We start from the raw sequence: 16,212 nt of genomic DNA on the forward strand, positions 1-16,212 counted from the left end.
ACCCCACAGTTCAGCAGCATGAAACATTAGCGTTTTGTTTTACTTACAGATCCAGGGGGTCAGTATTTGGAAAAAGCACAGCAGGTATGGCTTGTTTTTGCCCGTGTGTGAGACCTCAGCTGGGAACCTGACATCTGAGGCACCTTGAAAGCTGTGTGGTTGGAGTTACCTGAAGCCTTGCTCATGTGCATGCCCAATGTGGCTGGGAGGACTCGCAGAGTAGGCCTGGCTGACTGGAGCCCATGACAGAGCCCACCTGGCTTGAACATCCTTGCTGCCCAGTGGCCTCGTGGTAGCTGGAAGCCATAGCATCTCTGGGTTCTAAGCACAAGTGTCCGGTGAGCAAAGGCGAAACTGCACGGCCTCTTCTGAATCTGTATTCACACCCTTCAGTTTTCCTTATTAGGTTTGAACTTTTATGTCAAGGATTAAGATATATCAGCAACTATCCAAATAAGTCAGGGCCCCTGGTCAGAAGTGCATGTGCCCCTGCGATTTTTCTGACACTCTGGGTATAACGTCCTCAATGCGCCTGCACTGGAGTAGCACTGCTGGGGAAGGCACTTCTGTTTCCCTCCCTAATGTAGGGTAGAAGTGATACTGTGGGCACCTCCCCATGGTTCCCAATTCCGAGCTGTGTTCCTGTTTGTGTTATTGCAGGGCAGGTGAGCAAGGGCTGCAACAGGACAGCAGGAGCTTGTGTGGCTTGGGTTCTCAGTGATCTGGCATTTTCTAAGGACTGCAAGTGTGTAGTCGGGTTCCAGTTTTACTGAACTGAACTGGAATAGAGGAGCCTTAACATGTTTTCCAAATGTAGTGTTCTCTGACAAGAATTCTAACCCTAGAGAGTCTGAACTATGCACAACTAGCGTGACATATTTTCTACACTAGATTCAGGGGTAAGAGCCTCTCATGCCATTTACTTAAAGAAGCTGATCTTCTCAGTACATCTGGTTTCCTTGAGGACAAGAAGGAACACAAGAACAGAAACACAGGGACGCAGGAGGATACACGTAATAAAGGGAGATGGACACAGCTGACTAGGGCTGAGGCTGCTAAGCCGCCTAGTCCAGTCTAGCCACTGGCTGGCTCCTTGTGGCAAATAAGCACCCAAAAGGAGGCTACAGAAAACTGAATACACAAATACAACAAACAAAATACACAATGGATTTCAAAGAAAGCAAGCAAAACATCTCCTCCATCAGTGGTTTGTTACATTTGGGATATATAGGGACAGATTAATTTCACCTGTTTCTTCTTGCTTCCTAAATGGTATTATTAGAATAGCTAAATCTACTGATGTGACTTGCATTATTTATACCAGGGACTGTTGTTTTCTTGAGTGGCTTTTAAATGACGATGAAATTAATTCCAAAAAAAAGAGAGGAGGCATTGCACAAGCATACTGGGGACTACTGGAAGACTATTTGTAATATCCTTCCCCCAAGGGAGAAATTTCAAGTTATTGAGAAACTTACATCCCAGGATTGTGATTGGTAAAGTAAGCCAACTGATATAACCCTGACGGTTGGTGGCCATATCCAGCCAATGCAATTTAAATACAGATTCTAATGAGGATAAGTCACTGTTCAAAGGTTGTGGCTCTGAGAGAGACTGTTAGTGGATTCAGGATTTAATGTGATACTATGGACCTTCAACACAGATTATACAAAAACAAAAGCTTATTAAACACCAGGAAAAAGAATCAATGAAAAACTATCAGGAGAAGATTAACTTGTACATTTCTCAAAAAAGATAAATCTTGCAAAACATAAGGTTCCAATACGGAGGTGCTATTGTTCATAAGATGATGGCTTAACAAAGGGAAAAGAAATCTTCCTTTTTGTGAAACAGCAACATCTGTGTTTCTAATGCCTGTGAGTCCTGTAGAGAAATTTATATGAAGTCATCTTGCACCATTCATAAGCACCCTTCCCAAGAATGTAATGTGCAATAATGATAATTCTGAGTGTATCTGGTTCCTGTATACAAAAAGCATTTGTTGGGTTTCTCACCACTTTGAAAATCTCTCATTTGGAATTTTGTGAATCCTTGGATGAAGCCATCTCCAGATCCACTACATTTCCGCGCGCCCCCCCCCCCATTTCTCTTTTTTGTAGGTTGTACAATGTAGCATTAGTGGGCACTTATGACTGAGGGTACTCAACACTGATTAATTCCACATTTCCCTATTACTGTTTGGATGATCTGATATCTGGGGATGGATGACCTAGAGCTTAATATTTCCACAATCATTTCCACCACATCTCTCTGAGGGTGTCTGAGACATGTGCTCGTTGAAGGCTTGCATATGCATATACTTGTATTGTTTCCATTGAGAATGACTGGGTCAAGTCTAGTACAGGATGAGCTATGACTTAAGGCTTTTCCATGTTCCAGTGAGTGTGAAGTGGGTTTACCCAGTATGAGTTCTCTGGTGCTTGGTAAGGGACGAGCTGTGTGTGAAGGCTTTCCCACAGTCCCTGCACTCATATGGCTTCTCTCCTGTATGGATCCTCCGGTGCTGAGTGAGGTGGGTGCTCTGCCTGAATGATTTCCTGCAATCCTGACATTCATAGGGCTTTTCCCCAGTGTGTGTCCGTTCATGCTGGCTGAGTGATGAGCTGTGACTGAAGGATTTTCCACACTCGTTGCACCCGTAGGGCTTTTCCTTGGTGTGAATCCTCTGGTGTTCTATGAGAAGGGAGCTCTGGCTGAAGGCTCTGCCACATGCATTACATTCATAGGGCTTTTCTCCCGTGTGAATCCTCTGATGCTGAATGAGTGGGGCAAGCTGGCTGAAGGCTCTGCCACACTCATTACATTCATAGGGCTTCTCCCCAGTGTGGATCCGCTGGTGTTTGGTTAGGGATGAGCTGTGACTGAAGGCCTTGCCACAGTCACTACACTCATAGGGCTTTTCCCCAGTGTGGATTCTTTGATGTTGAGTGAGGTGTGTGCTCTGCCGGAAGGCCTTCCCACACTGACCGCATTCATACGGCTTCTCTCCTGTGTGCGTCCGCTCATGCTGGCTGAGTGATGAGCTGTGGCTGAAGGTTTTTCCACACTCATTGCACCCATAGGGTTTCTCTCCCGTGTGGATCCTCCGATGCTCTGTCAGGAGTGTGCTCTGGCTGAAGGCCTTCCCACACTCATTGCACTCATACGGTTTCTCTCCCGTGTGGGTCCTCTGATGCTGAATCAGTGGTGTGATCTGCGTGAAGGCCTTCCCACACTCGTGGCACTCGTATGGCTTCTCCCCAGTGTGGATTCGCCAATGTTTGGTCAAGGAAGAGCTGTGGCTGAAGGCCTTACCACACTCCCCACACTGGTAGGGCTTCTCTCCCGTGTGAATTCGAAGGTGCTGGGTGAGGTGGATGCTCTGCCGGAAGGCCTTCCCACACTCGCTGCACTCGTAGGGCTTCTCCCCAGTGTGAGTCCGCTCGTGTTGACTGAAGGAGGACCTAAAACTGAAAGATTTCCCGCACTCGCTGCACTCGTAGGGCTTCTCCCCTGTGTGAGTTCTCTGGTGCTGGATCAGTGGGGCAATCTGGTTGAAGGTTTTCCCACACTGAGTACACTTATAAGGTTTCTCACCAGTGTGGATCCTCTGGTGTTTGGTAAGTGCTGAGCTGTTCCGGAAGCCTTTTCCGCATTCGTGACACTCATAAGGTCTCTCTCCTGTGTGCGTGCGGTTGTGCTCAGTAAGTGCTGAGCTGTGACTAAAGGCCTTTCCACATGCCTGACACTTGTAGGGCTTCTCCTTTGCATATATCTCCTGTTGAGCATTTAGCCCTGGCTCTGGCATCCCCCTCTTCCTGTGTGTCCCCAGCATGTGGATGCCTTGTCTTTCAGGAATCTCTGGCTGAGATGGGAGACTAGGGCTCAGAATCAAGTTTTCCCCAAACTCATTCCCCTGCTGCCGCTGCTGCATGAGTGTCTTCATGGGCATGAAGGCCACCTGCACCATGTGTCTATCTCGGCTCTCATGACACTGCCCCCCCTGGCCCTCAGCATCGTCACCCTCAGAGCACCACAGACTATCCCACAGGAACCTTTCCACCAGGACACTGCTGGGCGTTTCTTCAGCGATGTCTTGCGTTAGAGCTGACAGTCTGGTTTTGGGCCTAGTTTCCAAATCTGAAAGGAACAAAAATGGAGATGTTCCTTAATTTCAGTTTGGGGGGAATAGTTTGTGGTAGTGGATGGGTAGATAAAGAGTAAAACTAAAAAACAATAAAAATAAAAAAATAAAATATAAATTAAAAATAAATAAAAAATATAAATAAAAAAAGAGTAAAACTGATAGTTTTGAAAGGGTGAAGGCACAAGTACATTTGACCATTTAAAAATACAGTTTTGCAAATGAGGGAAGTAACAGGAGCAGGAAAGAAAGGGGGGAAGGGGGGAGCTGGCGGAGGGACACGGATGGATCTTGCAAGGGGAGCAAGGGGAACACAGAGAGTGAGGGCAGGGAGATGACGCTGGGCTGACAGTGAGCAGCTAGGGAAGCCATGAGCAGATGCCCCAGGTCAGAAGAGGCAGAGCAATGGCCAGGCCCTGACGAAAGCAGCCAGGTGGTGATGGAGGAACAGCTGCCTCACAGGTGAAGGACCACCCAGACCAGCCCTCCCACTGCTCAGGTCCAGGTCTCCTGCTGCTGTTTCACCTCTGCCACATGTCAAGAAACCACCAGCTCCCCCAGTCTGGAGAGAGCTGTATATCACTACAAGGGTGGATAAATGACCTAAGGTGAATAAGAGGACTTGGATCTGGTCTGTTGGGTCTGTCTCACCCACTGGGAGCTCCCTGAGGGCAGGGCTTCTGTCCACCTCAGTCACCATGGCATCCCCACCTGCAGCAGTATCCAACAGACGTGCTGAACAAACACATCCCTTTCTCCCTCTTCCAGGCAGAACTGCTTTTTGTCCCTACAGCCATTGCTTCAGTGTATGCCATCCCCACTACCACACTGGATTGGCCTAAAGTTGTGATGGGGCCACCCTGCCCACTTATGTTACACTCTAGTTAAGTGTTAAGAAAAAAAAAGAGAGAGATCAAGCCAAGTGTGGCTGGCAAAATAGTAGCTCCCAAATATGTCCCTGTTTTTCTAATCATCCGAGATTACCCTGGGTTATCCTAGTGGGCCCAAGGCAATCACAGGGTTCTGGAACTGCGAGAAAATGGGGGGCAGGGCAGGAGGACCAGGGCCAGGGCCAGGCTGATGTGAGAAGACCTTAGGGCCATGCTCACTTAGAAGATGGACAAGACTGTGAAGCAAGGAATGCGAGCATCTCTGGAAGCTGGAATGTGAAAGGAAATGTGCTCTCTCCAGGCACTGCAAAAGGAATGCTGACCTGCTGACACCTTGACTATAGCACAGTGACACTCATTTTGGACTTCTGACCTCTAGAACCGTAAAACAACTTATGTTGTTTTAAGCCACTAAATTTGTGGTAATTTGTTACAGCAGCCATAGAAAGCTAATAACTTAGGTAAGGGCTGGTTACTTCTGAACTGGACAGACTCTGTGGTGACCCTCTCCCCCTGGGTCAGGGCCTGACACCAGTGCCGGGACAGCCCCACTTCCTACAGAGTTGGTACTGGTCTCAGGAACCGGGTAAGATATATGGAGAACATACCCTGAAGGGTACGTGGAAAAGTCCAGACTGGATCACTGACCCACAGATACATGAGTTTGTAAAAGATTCTATGGTTTAAACCACTGAAGCTGGAATGTCTGTTACACAGCAAGAGCAGCCAACTGCCCGCCCCCCCCCCCAACCAGTGCCTTTGCACTTGCTATTCCTTCTGCCTGGAATTCTGTTCTCCCAGCTTGTTTCATGGGTTGGTTTCCCATGACTTAGGCTTCAGCTCATAGATCACCTCCCTGGAGAGGCTAGCCTCATCCGTGCTCAAGTCATCCCCACAACCTGGCCTCTGCCTCATGACCTGCATTCATTTCTGCAGCATTCTTCATATGTCGTATCTTATGCAGTTATTATTTTACCTGTTTACTGCATGCCCCCTCCCTCACAAGAATGTAAATTCACTGAAGATGAGAACTTGGTCTCACTCACCGCAGAACGGATGCTTGATGCACATTTACTGAAAGACTGAGTAGTCAATTTGCCCTGAAGAATGTGAAAGCAGATATGAAGAGAGAGTGCCACAGGGCTGAATGGGCTCCTCCCAGCCCTGCAGGGCTCTCCCCTCACCTGAGCACACACTTCAGGGCACCCTCTCATCCACTGCCCATAGCTCCTCCTCCTGCTCCAGCAGGAAGATGACATCTAGCTTGGGAAGCCAACATCCTGCTCAAGGGAGACCCACAAGTATGCCTTTGTATTCCAGAACCCTCCCCATCCCCCTGTCCACTCCATGTTCAGTCTTCTGGGACCAACTGGCTGTAGGCCCTAGAGGTGACAGGTTGTGGTAGAGGCCCTAATGCTAGGCCTCATACGGACACCAACACTGGCTCTGGGTGGATGTGTGACCCAGCCCCCGCCAATTAGAGTTCTGCTGCTTCCCCTGCCTGCTGGCAATAATGAAATTATTATTTCATATGAAATATGAACTTCATATGAAAGTGGACTTAGGACCTTCTAGGATCATAGAAGGACCTAGCTTCTATGGGTGCCCAGGATACAGACTCTGTCTTTTCTGCTGGTCTCAGATGCAAAAGAGGTACTCTGGTAGCTATCTTCTCACTTCCGGGGGCCCATCTGTGAATGGAGGCAGAAAGAGATACAGAGGGAGGAAGTGTGGGGGGAGGGGGTTCCTGATAGCACTACAGAAAGACCCTGGGATTCTGCAGTCATGGGAGCCACTATGGCCCTCTTACCCCAGGATTTTCTGCCTCTGGCATTTTCGGGTGGGATCTATAACTTCCAACCAAATATCAGGTCTCTAAAGCCCAAAACTCATGCTAGGTATCTGCTTTTAAGGACTAAACCTACCCCTACTTTTAACCCAGGAGAATTAGAATCTGTGCTGGGGGCAGACCATCAGGGGTTCAGTTGTAGCCTTACCCACAGACACCAGGAGCCTGAAGGTCTCCAGCATCACATCGCGATACAGGGTCCTCTGGGCAGGCTCCAGCTGCCCCCACTCCTCCTGGGTGAAGTCCACAACCACGTCCTCAAAGGTCACTTGCTCCTGAAACATCACACACAAATGTCCTCACCCAGGCCACACCTGGCGATGGCTGCTAATAGGAGCAGCTGGTGGACAGGGAGAGCAAAGCTGGTGTGGGGGAGTGGGGGGGTTTCTCAAGTCTAAGGATTTAGGTCAGCTTTCCTGTGGGGTGTAAGGGCTCTGCTAGAAGAAAGGGGGTCTTAGGATATAAGAGGACCCACCGGGTCCTGCAAACACAGGACCCCTGAAATGCCATCATGGCAGTGACCGAGGGAGGGGCATGAAGGAGCCCGGGGAGGCTGAAAACCTCCCATACATCAGCTAGAATGTCCACTAGTATCCATACCTGCAGTCAACAAGCTGCACATTCACGTAAACCTATATTGTGCATTAATGATACCTGAATACAAAGTGAGGAGAGAGAAGAGTCAATGGAGTGGGGGGAACGAGCAAATGAACTAGATGGGGGTCCCCAGTTAAAGGACTCCTGGGGACCATTTCCTAGTCTTTTATTTTGGACATTTATAAATTGGGGTAAAAACACAATCCCAAGGAGAAAGTCTAAATGGGTTCCAGGGTGCAGGGAGGCTCCCAGGGGGATTCCGGAATCATCACTACCACACTTGTGTGTTTTCTGAAATTCCCACACAAGGCCAGTTTCTTCTGTGACTGGGTGGGGAATTTATGATTTTCTTCAAGGCATGTGAGGGGCAGAAACAGACATCCTCTGCAAAGGCAGTTTCATCTCACCAAATCAAGTGTTGTGGATGGCTGGGCGAGGTGGGGAGGTGGGCAGAGGCAAGTGAGTCCAGGGCCCCACCTTGACTTTGGCTGTCACTGCCTTGAGTGATGGGAGTGAGAGACATAAGGTAGCCAAATACTGGATCCTGGCCCAACTGGCAGCATATGCCTCTGCTAACATTTCCCCCACCAGAGGAGGGGAGATGTGGGGCAGCAGAGGGTATTAAACTAGGCTTCAGGGGTTGGGGGAGCACTGTCAAGACCTGGCCCTCAACCCAGATGACTGGGCTTTAAACTCCAGCCTCAGGTCCATGTTTTAAAGTGCTCTGAGCCTCCCTGCCCTCATCTGTAGGTTACTGAGAACTCCCTGAGAAGGCTGTTGGGAGGAATAAGGGAATTCACATGGTGTGTGTGCCCCAGGCCTGGCACATATTGGGTGCTTTACCTGTGTGAGCCACCATTCAGGCAAGTGTGCTGGGGAGCTTGGGGAGGTTTTATTTTACTAACTTCCCTATCCCTATTTCTGCTACATTTTCCAGACTCAATAGGTCTTAGTGTTATCTGCAGAGACCACTGAGTGCAGGTCACCTTTCAGGGCTCCACAGATGCCATGGAAACAAGAGACACACACCTGGCCACATGGTGTTCATGCGCTAGTTACAGGGTCTGGGAGCTGACAAAAAATGAATCCCAAGAGGGGTAAGTGGTCTAGAGAAAATGGGACGCTGATGGCGTAGCCATACAGAGGTCTGGAAGAAGAGTCATGAAGGCAGTGGAATGTGTGCTGAGCACTGGGGGCTTTGGTGGGGGCACATGGTCTGAGCTGGGCCCAGGCATCCTGAGTTTAGCCCTGGCTCAGCCACTCCCAGCTGTGTTTTAGTTTCTTCATTCCAACCTCACAGGGCTGACATGTTTGGAGGATAGGGTGGAGTGTGTCCAGTACTGACCACAGACTTTGGTACATTTCCACCCATTCACTGAGTGCCTACTGTGTTCTGGGCCTTTGCACGGGGCAAAAATGGTCAGAAGTGCTTCCCAAAGCCCTAGCCTCAAGCAACTTGCCTAGAAGACCTTGTTCTCAGTCTTCCTATTATGTTATGTACATGCCCTTTATGGAAAGTGCCTGTTTCCACCACCAGGCATTTGCTTGTGGTACTCCCCCAGCCTGGAATATTATTACTGTTGGCCTTGATCTCATTCCCCAACCCCCTGCAGGCCTCTGTTTGGGGGCCACTTCCTCATAGAGGCCTTCTGGGCTATACTGGCTAATGCCTGGTGCCTAAGCCCATCTTCTTCTGGGCTTCATTTCCCTGCACAGCACTTGGCGCATTTACATTCCTCATAGGGACTGTAAGCCTCACAGGAATGGTGATTTTTTTGTTCATCTTCTCTGTTCCCAAACCTGTAATTCCTATAACAGAGCTTGGTGCACCACTCGGTCAATAGCAAGTGCTAAGTGCCTGTTGCCTAAGGGACTGGATGGAGAGAGTGAGCTGGCAGTACAAACTGGAACCCTGGATTGAGAAAGTGCCAGACACATCAGTGGAATGGATAAGTGCTATCTGCCCCTCACCTGTCTTGAAGAAAATCATAATCTTGAAGGAATCAGGGAAATCCTCTCAGAGGTGGTGAGGTGTGAAATCGGAAGGAAGATGGAGCTGACTAAAGCACATTCATGGCAGGGAACAGAGTAAGGGCAAAGGCCCTGAGAGGAGAATGAGTCTGTGCAGACTGGAGGCCAGGCCTGGGAGGCCTGTGTGTGAAGTTGGCAGTGTACTCACCGGGGCCCCAGCAGCAAAGAGCCCAGCAGTCATTCCCTCCTCCGCTGGCCTCTTGCAGGAACAGCAAGCTCCTCTGCAGGCAGTTCTGGGGCAAAAGGGGATATGAGAGACTAGGCAAGTGCTGTGGTGACCAGAAACCCCCCACCCTGTTATCTGTGTGCAAGTAGGAAGGGCTGTGGCTGCTAGAGCCTGGAGCCCTGCACCGAGGCCAACCCCACCAGCAATGAAACCTCAGCTTGGTGTTCTCCAGGCCTCTACTCTGCCCAGTGCTATTCCAGGCAGTAGATGGATTACCTTGAATTCTCCTACCCCATTTCACAAATAGAAAAACTGAAGGCCACAGCAGGCAAGGGTAGACCTCCAGTTGCTCAGATGACTTCCAGCGTGATAACTATTTCTGCTACTGACAGAAAGCTAGACAGTTATGAAGTCTTCGGGCACTGTTTGCCTCAGTTTCCCCCTCTCATAAAATGAGAGTGGTGACCTAGCACAGAAATTATAGGAATTAAGGTGTGGCAAGGGCCGAAAATGGAGCCTGGCATGCAGCAGTACACACATGAAGGCAATCTGTGCTGGAAGGAAAGCCTCTTGCTTCAGTGAGCATCTATTTAGCATCTGCTACATGCAAGGCTCCACTGGTGGTGGTTTACAAGCTCATCTCTGGCTGAGTGCCCAGAATGAAACTCATTCTGGTAGAATGCATTTCCCTTGTCCCTCTGTACTTCCCCTTGATGACCCTTCCCGGGCACCCTTGATTCTGCCCCATACCACTTGTGCCCTATTGTCTTCACAGCGGTTTCCAAGATGGGAGTTATCTTGTTCAGTGATGTGTTGACAGGTTTCTTATCATCCTCCTGACTCCCCTGGGGGATTTGGGGACCGGAACAATACTGGGGGCTCTTGGGTATAGCACAGGGCCTGGCACCCAGGACATCAAAATAGGTGCTTGCTGAATTAATACAGAGGCCTGGATGGTACTCAGTAAGACTCTTAACATAATGAGTCTGTGTTCTGGGTCCCAGAGAGTAAAATGGCTGGGAGTAAAATCTTGTGCTTTCGGTCTCCCTCACCATCGTCCTGAGAAGCCGCTCGGTGAGTTCCAGAGAGACTCCACAGCGGGGCTCGGCCCTCCACACCCTCCAAACCCTGGACGTCCCACCAAAGCAGGTAGGAATGCAGGTCAGGCTGGCTCTAGACTCTGAAGGGTCGGACCAGCTGCCATCCTGACGGTGATACGGAAGCCGGGGGCCCCCACCCCTTTTGCCAAAGCCAGGGCGCCACCCCGGCCGCAACTCCTCCTCTCGGACCCGGTCTGGGCCCCGCCCACTTGGCCCCGCCCCAACCGCCCCCGAAGCGACCCGCCCTAGCCTAAAGCAGGAAAGGGGGCTCTCCACAGACGCACGAGGGAAGACTCCAGATGCCCGCCCGTCTCGGCCTCCCCCGATCCGGCCACCCCATTCTCACTTACCAGCGGGACGGCAAGACAAAGGCCGCGGCCGTCACCAGGCGGATCTGCGCCTGCGCTGGGGCGCCCAACTACATCTCCCAGAGGGCGGCGCGCGCACTTTTGGTCGTTTCCCTGCTCGCCTCACCCTCGCCCGGGGCCGTGGCTACGGGACTCGAAGTAAGGAGCTCGGCCTCGCGGACCTTAACCTAGACTGCCCTCCCCAAAACCCTTCCATGCCCTTGCCTGATGGCAGGACGAAGGCCACGCCCGCTGTTGGCCGGGACTGCGCCTGCGTAGGTGGCGCCAAACCACAACTCCCAGAGGCCCACGCGCGGGCTCTGTGCGCAACTGCCCTCTGACCCCGCTGCGTCCCCGCGGGAACCGAGTTCGAGTTTCGGTGCGGGTCTTCATGGCGCCGTCAAAAATGTCCAGTCCCCGCTAGCTGTGTGGTGGGCCCCGTGAACGTCGTCCTCATGCTCTTACAGCGGGGACTGGCTGGGGACTAGTGTAGCTACAATGGTGGGGGGTCAGGAGCACCCACAGCAGAGGCGGTGGGAGATCCCGAGGACGACGCCCCCGCGCCGAGGCGGTGTGAGTAGGGCCAGAGTGAAGTAAGTCCTCCTGGAGTGACGACGGAGTTCTTTCATATTGGAAACTGTGCCGTAAACTTTACTGTAAAACACACGCGGTGCTTCCAAAAAACAGCAAGAAAATGCAAGACACAAAAATAACCCGCAAAAAAATTAAAACAGTGACATTGACTAAGATGCCAAATACTAGAGCCGTTTACGATTTGCCACGCCGACCCTATATTGCATTACTGAAGACGTGGTCGTAGGAAACATCCCGTGGTAGACACGTTTTTAAACTGCTTTACATCACTGTCAGATGTGTGCATTTGAACAACAGCATAATATTTAAAGCCGAAGTGCCCTCCTTGACTGAATTTATTTTTGGCTGAACATTGACCAAGGCCTGTCAGGCTCTAGGCCCAGGGTACAGCAGTCAGCAGTGGACCAGGCACCAACCAACAAGATGTGCACGTTAGCCATCGCCCACTCAAGCCAGACTTCCTTTCACTGATGTGCATGGACCATCCCTGGAGAAGTGAGTATAAAGAATCTAACCAAGGTTGAGCCATGTGCACTTGCCCTTTTAAGAAAGATCGATTGATTCAAGTCAGGGCTTGCACACTGGAAGCTGAGAAAAGGTGTCAAGACAGGGGCCTTTTTTTCTTTGGAACAGTTGGAATCAGCTCTGACTGAACACAGCAGAGAAGACAGTAAGAATTCTCATGTTAGGGAAAAACCTACCTGGGTACGTTTTCTTTACACATACAGACATTAAAAAAGGTTAGGCTGGTTCTTAGATGAGTAAAAGACTTTACACATCATAAGCACTATGACAGTGGTATGAAAGAATACAATGGATGGCTCAAAATCAGAGTGCACTGACGTAAACGAGGCAAAGACAAGCTTATCGGATTTAAAGTGTCTTGTATATTCAAAGACTATAAAGGCTCACATCTGTGATTGTCATACCGAAAGTCCACCTGCTCTTCTCTATACTATAGTATGAAGACTTTAAAATATACATAAAAAAATAAAAAATAAAATAAAATAAAATATACATAAAATGTCAATTATCAGTTCCCTCACCCACAAACCAAAATGCAAAAAGATACTTAATTTTTTTTCTTAGTTTTTTCTTCCACAAAATGTGTTCTCTTTTCCTTCTACTTTACTTTTACTCGATCAAAAGTCATGTACACACTTCTCATGATGAAATCTTTTTCCCAAAAGGTCTGGGCAGAGTCCTGGTGATGAACGGCTGAAGGTGCCACACAGACTTGCCTGTTCCAGGTTGCCCTGCCCAGCTCCCTTAGGACTTGTCCCTCTGTTACCTTCCTCTAGCCTCCTGATCCTTTTTTTCCCCAACTTTCACAAACTCCAATGCTTGCAGGGGCCAGGATTTATTTAAAGGGATGGATGCTAATGATCTCAACCAAGTGGCCCCACATGAGCAGGTAAGCTCAGTGTACAGGGTCTGGGCTTCTCAAAAGAAGCCATAGATTTGGATTTGTGTGTGAAATCTTTTGGTTCACAGGGAATTCAAAGGGTTTAAAAACACAAGATATTATGAAGGCTCGCTCTCTGTTGGCCTTTCCCCATTCAGACCAGTGGCTGGGCCCCTGCTCCTGCCAACATCAACTTCCTCTAACCACAGGGGTCGCCTCCACCTGGCTGTGACAGGACCACACCAGGAGCAGTTGCATTAGAAATCGGTGTAGCTTTCTAGTAATTCTATAATCATGTCATAGATAGCACAACTTTGTGACACTCTATTTTTGATACATTGTTCAATATATACATTTAAATATCTTACAGTGTTTAAAGTTCAAAAAAAAAGTGTTTAACCTTGTGTATGTATTTCATCTTTAAAAAAAGTCATTTTGGGAGCCTCAAAACCTAACAGTGCCGAGGACTCTGTTCCCAGAGACCCTGGCTGCAGTGAGGAGGAAGGTGGTCTGTTTGCCTCTGGTTCTGGAGCATGGGATGATGAGGACTTGAACTGTATCACAGTACCCAGTACCTGGCCCAGAAAATACTCTGTGACAAGACCTGGAGGACAGACAAGGAGACTGGGAAGGGTCCCAATGGGCAGGTGCTAGAGTCTTGCAGCAGACATTGGCAGATGAAGGCACAGGGTGAGCCAGGCGTGCATGGAGTGAGCCGAAAGAGAAGAGAGAGGCTGGTGCTCTATCTCACTACAGCTTAAGCAGCATCTTGGGATTAAGCAAGCTGGGCAATTAACTTAATTTGGCAGCTTTGGTGAATCGGGATTCTTACAAATGACTCTGCAGGTCCAGGTCCCTGGGCCACATCCTTGCCTGTGTCAGCCGAGCCAGAGTGTGTTGAGGGTGGCCTTCCATGTTGCTGCCACCCCACCTCCTCAAAGGTCCAAGTGAGGCTTCCCTGGCTTACCACTGCAGTCCTGAGGTGGGGCCTTGGCAGTAGCTGCAACTCACTCATTTGGTTACCATTCACCCATTCTCACTCACGAAGGGCTGTTCTGTGCCAGGTGCTGATAATGCCACAGTGAAGACTGTTATGAACAGAGGAGGCAGCCTTTGTGGAGATAAGGAAACCCAGCATGGGAGTCATTGTGGAGAGGGGCCAGCATCCACCACCCCAGCACTGGGGACTAACTGAAGCAGGAGAAGAGATTCAAAGGAACTGGTCTGCTGGACTTTATGTCATCTCAGTATTTCTGCTTCAGAGGGATCCTGCTGGCTGTGGATATTGGATGGGATGGAGGGGAATGGATTGGAGGCAGGGTTCTCTTAGTGGCAGCTGCAGACATCCAGATATGTAGGAAAGAAGATAGAAGAGAGGGAGGCTGGGGTGGTTAAGTGCAGAGGAGAAAAGAGAACAGGCTGATCCTGGGGCCTTGGAGGGTAGAGGTATGATGGCCTATGGGAGGCAGTTGGTTTTCTTTTGCTCATGGGTTCTTTGGACAATCTCAGTTGGAGGACTGAGGGACACCAGGCAGATGTCTCTGAAGGGCATTTGGTCTGTGGGATGCCCAGGCAGACATCTTCGGAGAACCCCATCTTCAGAGCTGTTCATATGAGGATGGTTGGGGTCCATGGCAGTGAGGGACCTGACTGATGATTGCCTTGTGGGCAGCAGCCCCTACTCTCTCATGCAATCCTGCTCCAACCCAGAGAGCTATGAATGTGCCTCTGGCTTAGGGGGATTGGGAAGAAAACTGCATTGATATAAACCCCTGGCCCCCAACAAGTGGAGACACTGGGAGTTCTTTGTCCACATATCCTGTCATCTCAAACAAACCTGTCCATCGTGTGTGCTATAGTGGAAGGCTCAGGGGCTGTGGGGCCAGGACCCCCACTTTGTCACCTGATCTCCAAGGAAGAGACTCTGCCTCAGCAGGATGAGAAAGAAGGTGCTTGGGAGGAGAGCTGGAACCCACAATAAATTAAGGCGTGGAGTAGAGCCAGAAGCCCCCGGTGGGGACTGCGAGGATAAGCCAGGGTGCTGGAGCAAGCCACGAGCAAGGCCCAGCTAGTGAGAGTTCCAAGAAGGCAAGCGCGGCGAATGGCGCAAAGGCAGCAGAGGGACCTGCATGGCCCTGGAGGGTGCTAGGGGACAGGCTACTTATGCAGGAGGCAGCTTGGTGGAGAAGCAGCAATGGGCTGGGTAGGGCAGATCCAAAGGCTTTTCCAGTTGAAAGGTGACTTATGGATGATTTAAAGAAGAAGGTCTCTGCTTACATGCGGTTAGAGTCAATCCAACACTATTTCCAAGTAAAGTTCAAAAAAAAAAAAAAAAAAAAACGAAAGAAAGACAAAAACTTTAAGGCTTTCGTTTGCATGGGGCAAGTGGTGCCCAGCAAGGAAGGGCTGGGGATGGATGGAAAGCTGAATCCAAGTGCATGCAGGCTGTCCCCAGAAGTGGTGGGGGACTGAGATGCCTGGGAGACCTCACATCTGGTCTTGGGAGATCCAGGGTGAGCATAATGCCAGATTTTTATGTGATATCTATGGTTTGAAAAATGTTGGCATTTATCTCAAAATAAAAAAAAGTCATTCTGTGAATCAAACAAAATCATGTGCTGGTCAGTTTTGGTTAGACCTAAAAACCCTGCCCAAAATCTATCCAGAAAGAAAGCAAATTAGTAGATATCAGGGACTGAGGGAGAGGACATGGGGAGTGACTGCTAATGGGTGTGGGGAACCCATTTTGGGAGTGATGAAAATGTTCCAGAATGCATCGTGGTGATGGTTGCACAACACTATGCATGTACTTAATGCCACCGAATTGTGCATTTTAAGTAGTTAAAATGGCACGTTTTATGTTGTGTTTACTTTATCATAAAAAAGGGAATGTAAAAGGAAAAGGAGGGCGGGGACAAAAAAAAAAAGGAAGAAAATAGTTAAGTTCCACATAGAAGAGCCCCACGCGTGTGCCGCGCTCGCAGGGGCTGGGCGGGCAGGAGGCCTCCGTTCCTGGAGTACAGGACCGCCGCTGGGTCAAGGGCGCGGGCGCAGCCCTGGCGTACCCGGAAAAGACTCCCAGAACCGAT

General features: G+C 49.7%; 1 protein-coding gene across 4 annotated transcripts; it reads right to left on the bottom strand.

The window, feature by feature from the left end:
* Positions 1 to 1,617: 1,617 nt before the first annotated feature.
* On the bottom strand, positions 1,618 to 12,728 carry ZNF135 (zinc finger protein 135). 4 transcript variants are annotated; one of them, XM_072784688.1, is made up of 4 exons: positions 11,128 to 12,728; positions 9,660 to 9,744; positions 7,032 to 7,158; positions 1,618 to 4,140 (listed from the first exon to the last, which is right to left on the bottom strand). In XM_072784688.1, exons 2-4 carry the CDS (start codon positions 9,690 to 9,692, stop codon positions 2,417 to 2,419), a joined length of 1,884 nt encoding a protein of 627 aa, XP_072640789.1. In that variant the 5' UTR covers positions 9,693 to 9,744; positions 11,128 to 12,728; the 3' UTR covers positions 1,618 to 2,416. The 4 variants fall into 4 exon arrangements, with proteins under 4 accessions (XP_072640789.1, XP_072641303.1, XP_072641956.1 ...); XM_072785202.1 differs by lacking the exon at positions 11,128 to 12,728 and adding an exon at positions 10,730 to 10,964; XM_072785855.1 differs by lacking the exon at positions 11,128 to 12,728 and adding an exon at positions 9,954 to 10,694.
* Between the last annotated feature and the right edge of the window lie 3,484 nt (positions 12,729 to 16,212).

Source organism: Canis lupus, chromosome 1 (genome assembly GCF_048164855.1).
Source record: "Canis lupus baileyi chromosome 1, mCanLup2.hap1, whole genome shotgun sequence".
In the NCBI taxonomy this organism is placed as follows: Eukaryota; Metazoa; Chordata; class Mammalia; order Carnivora; family Canidae; genus Canis; species Canis lupus.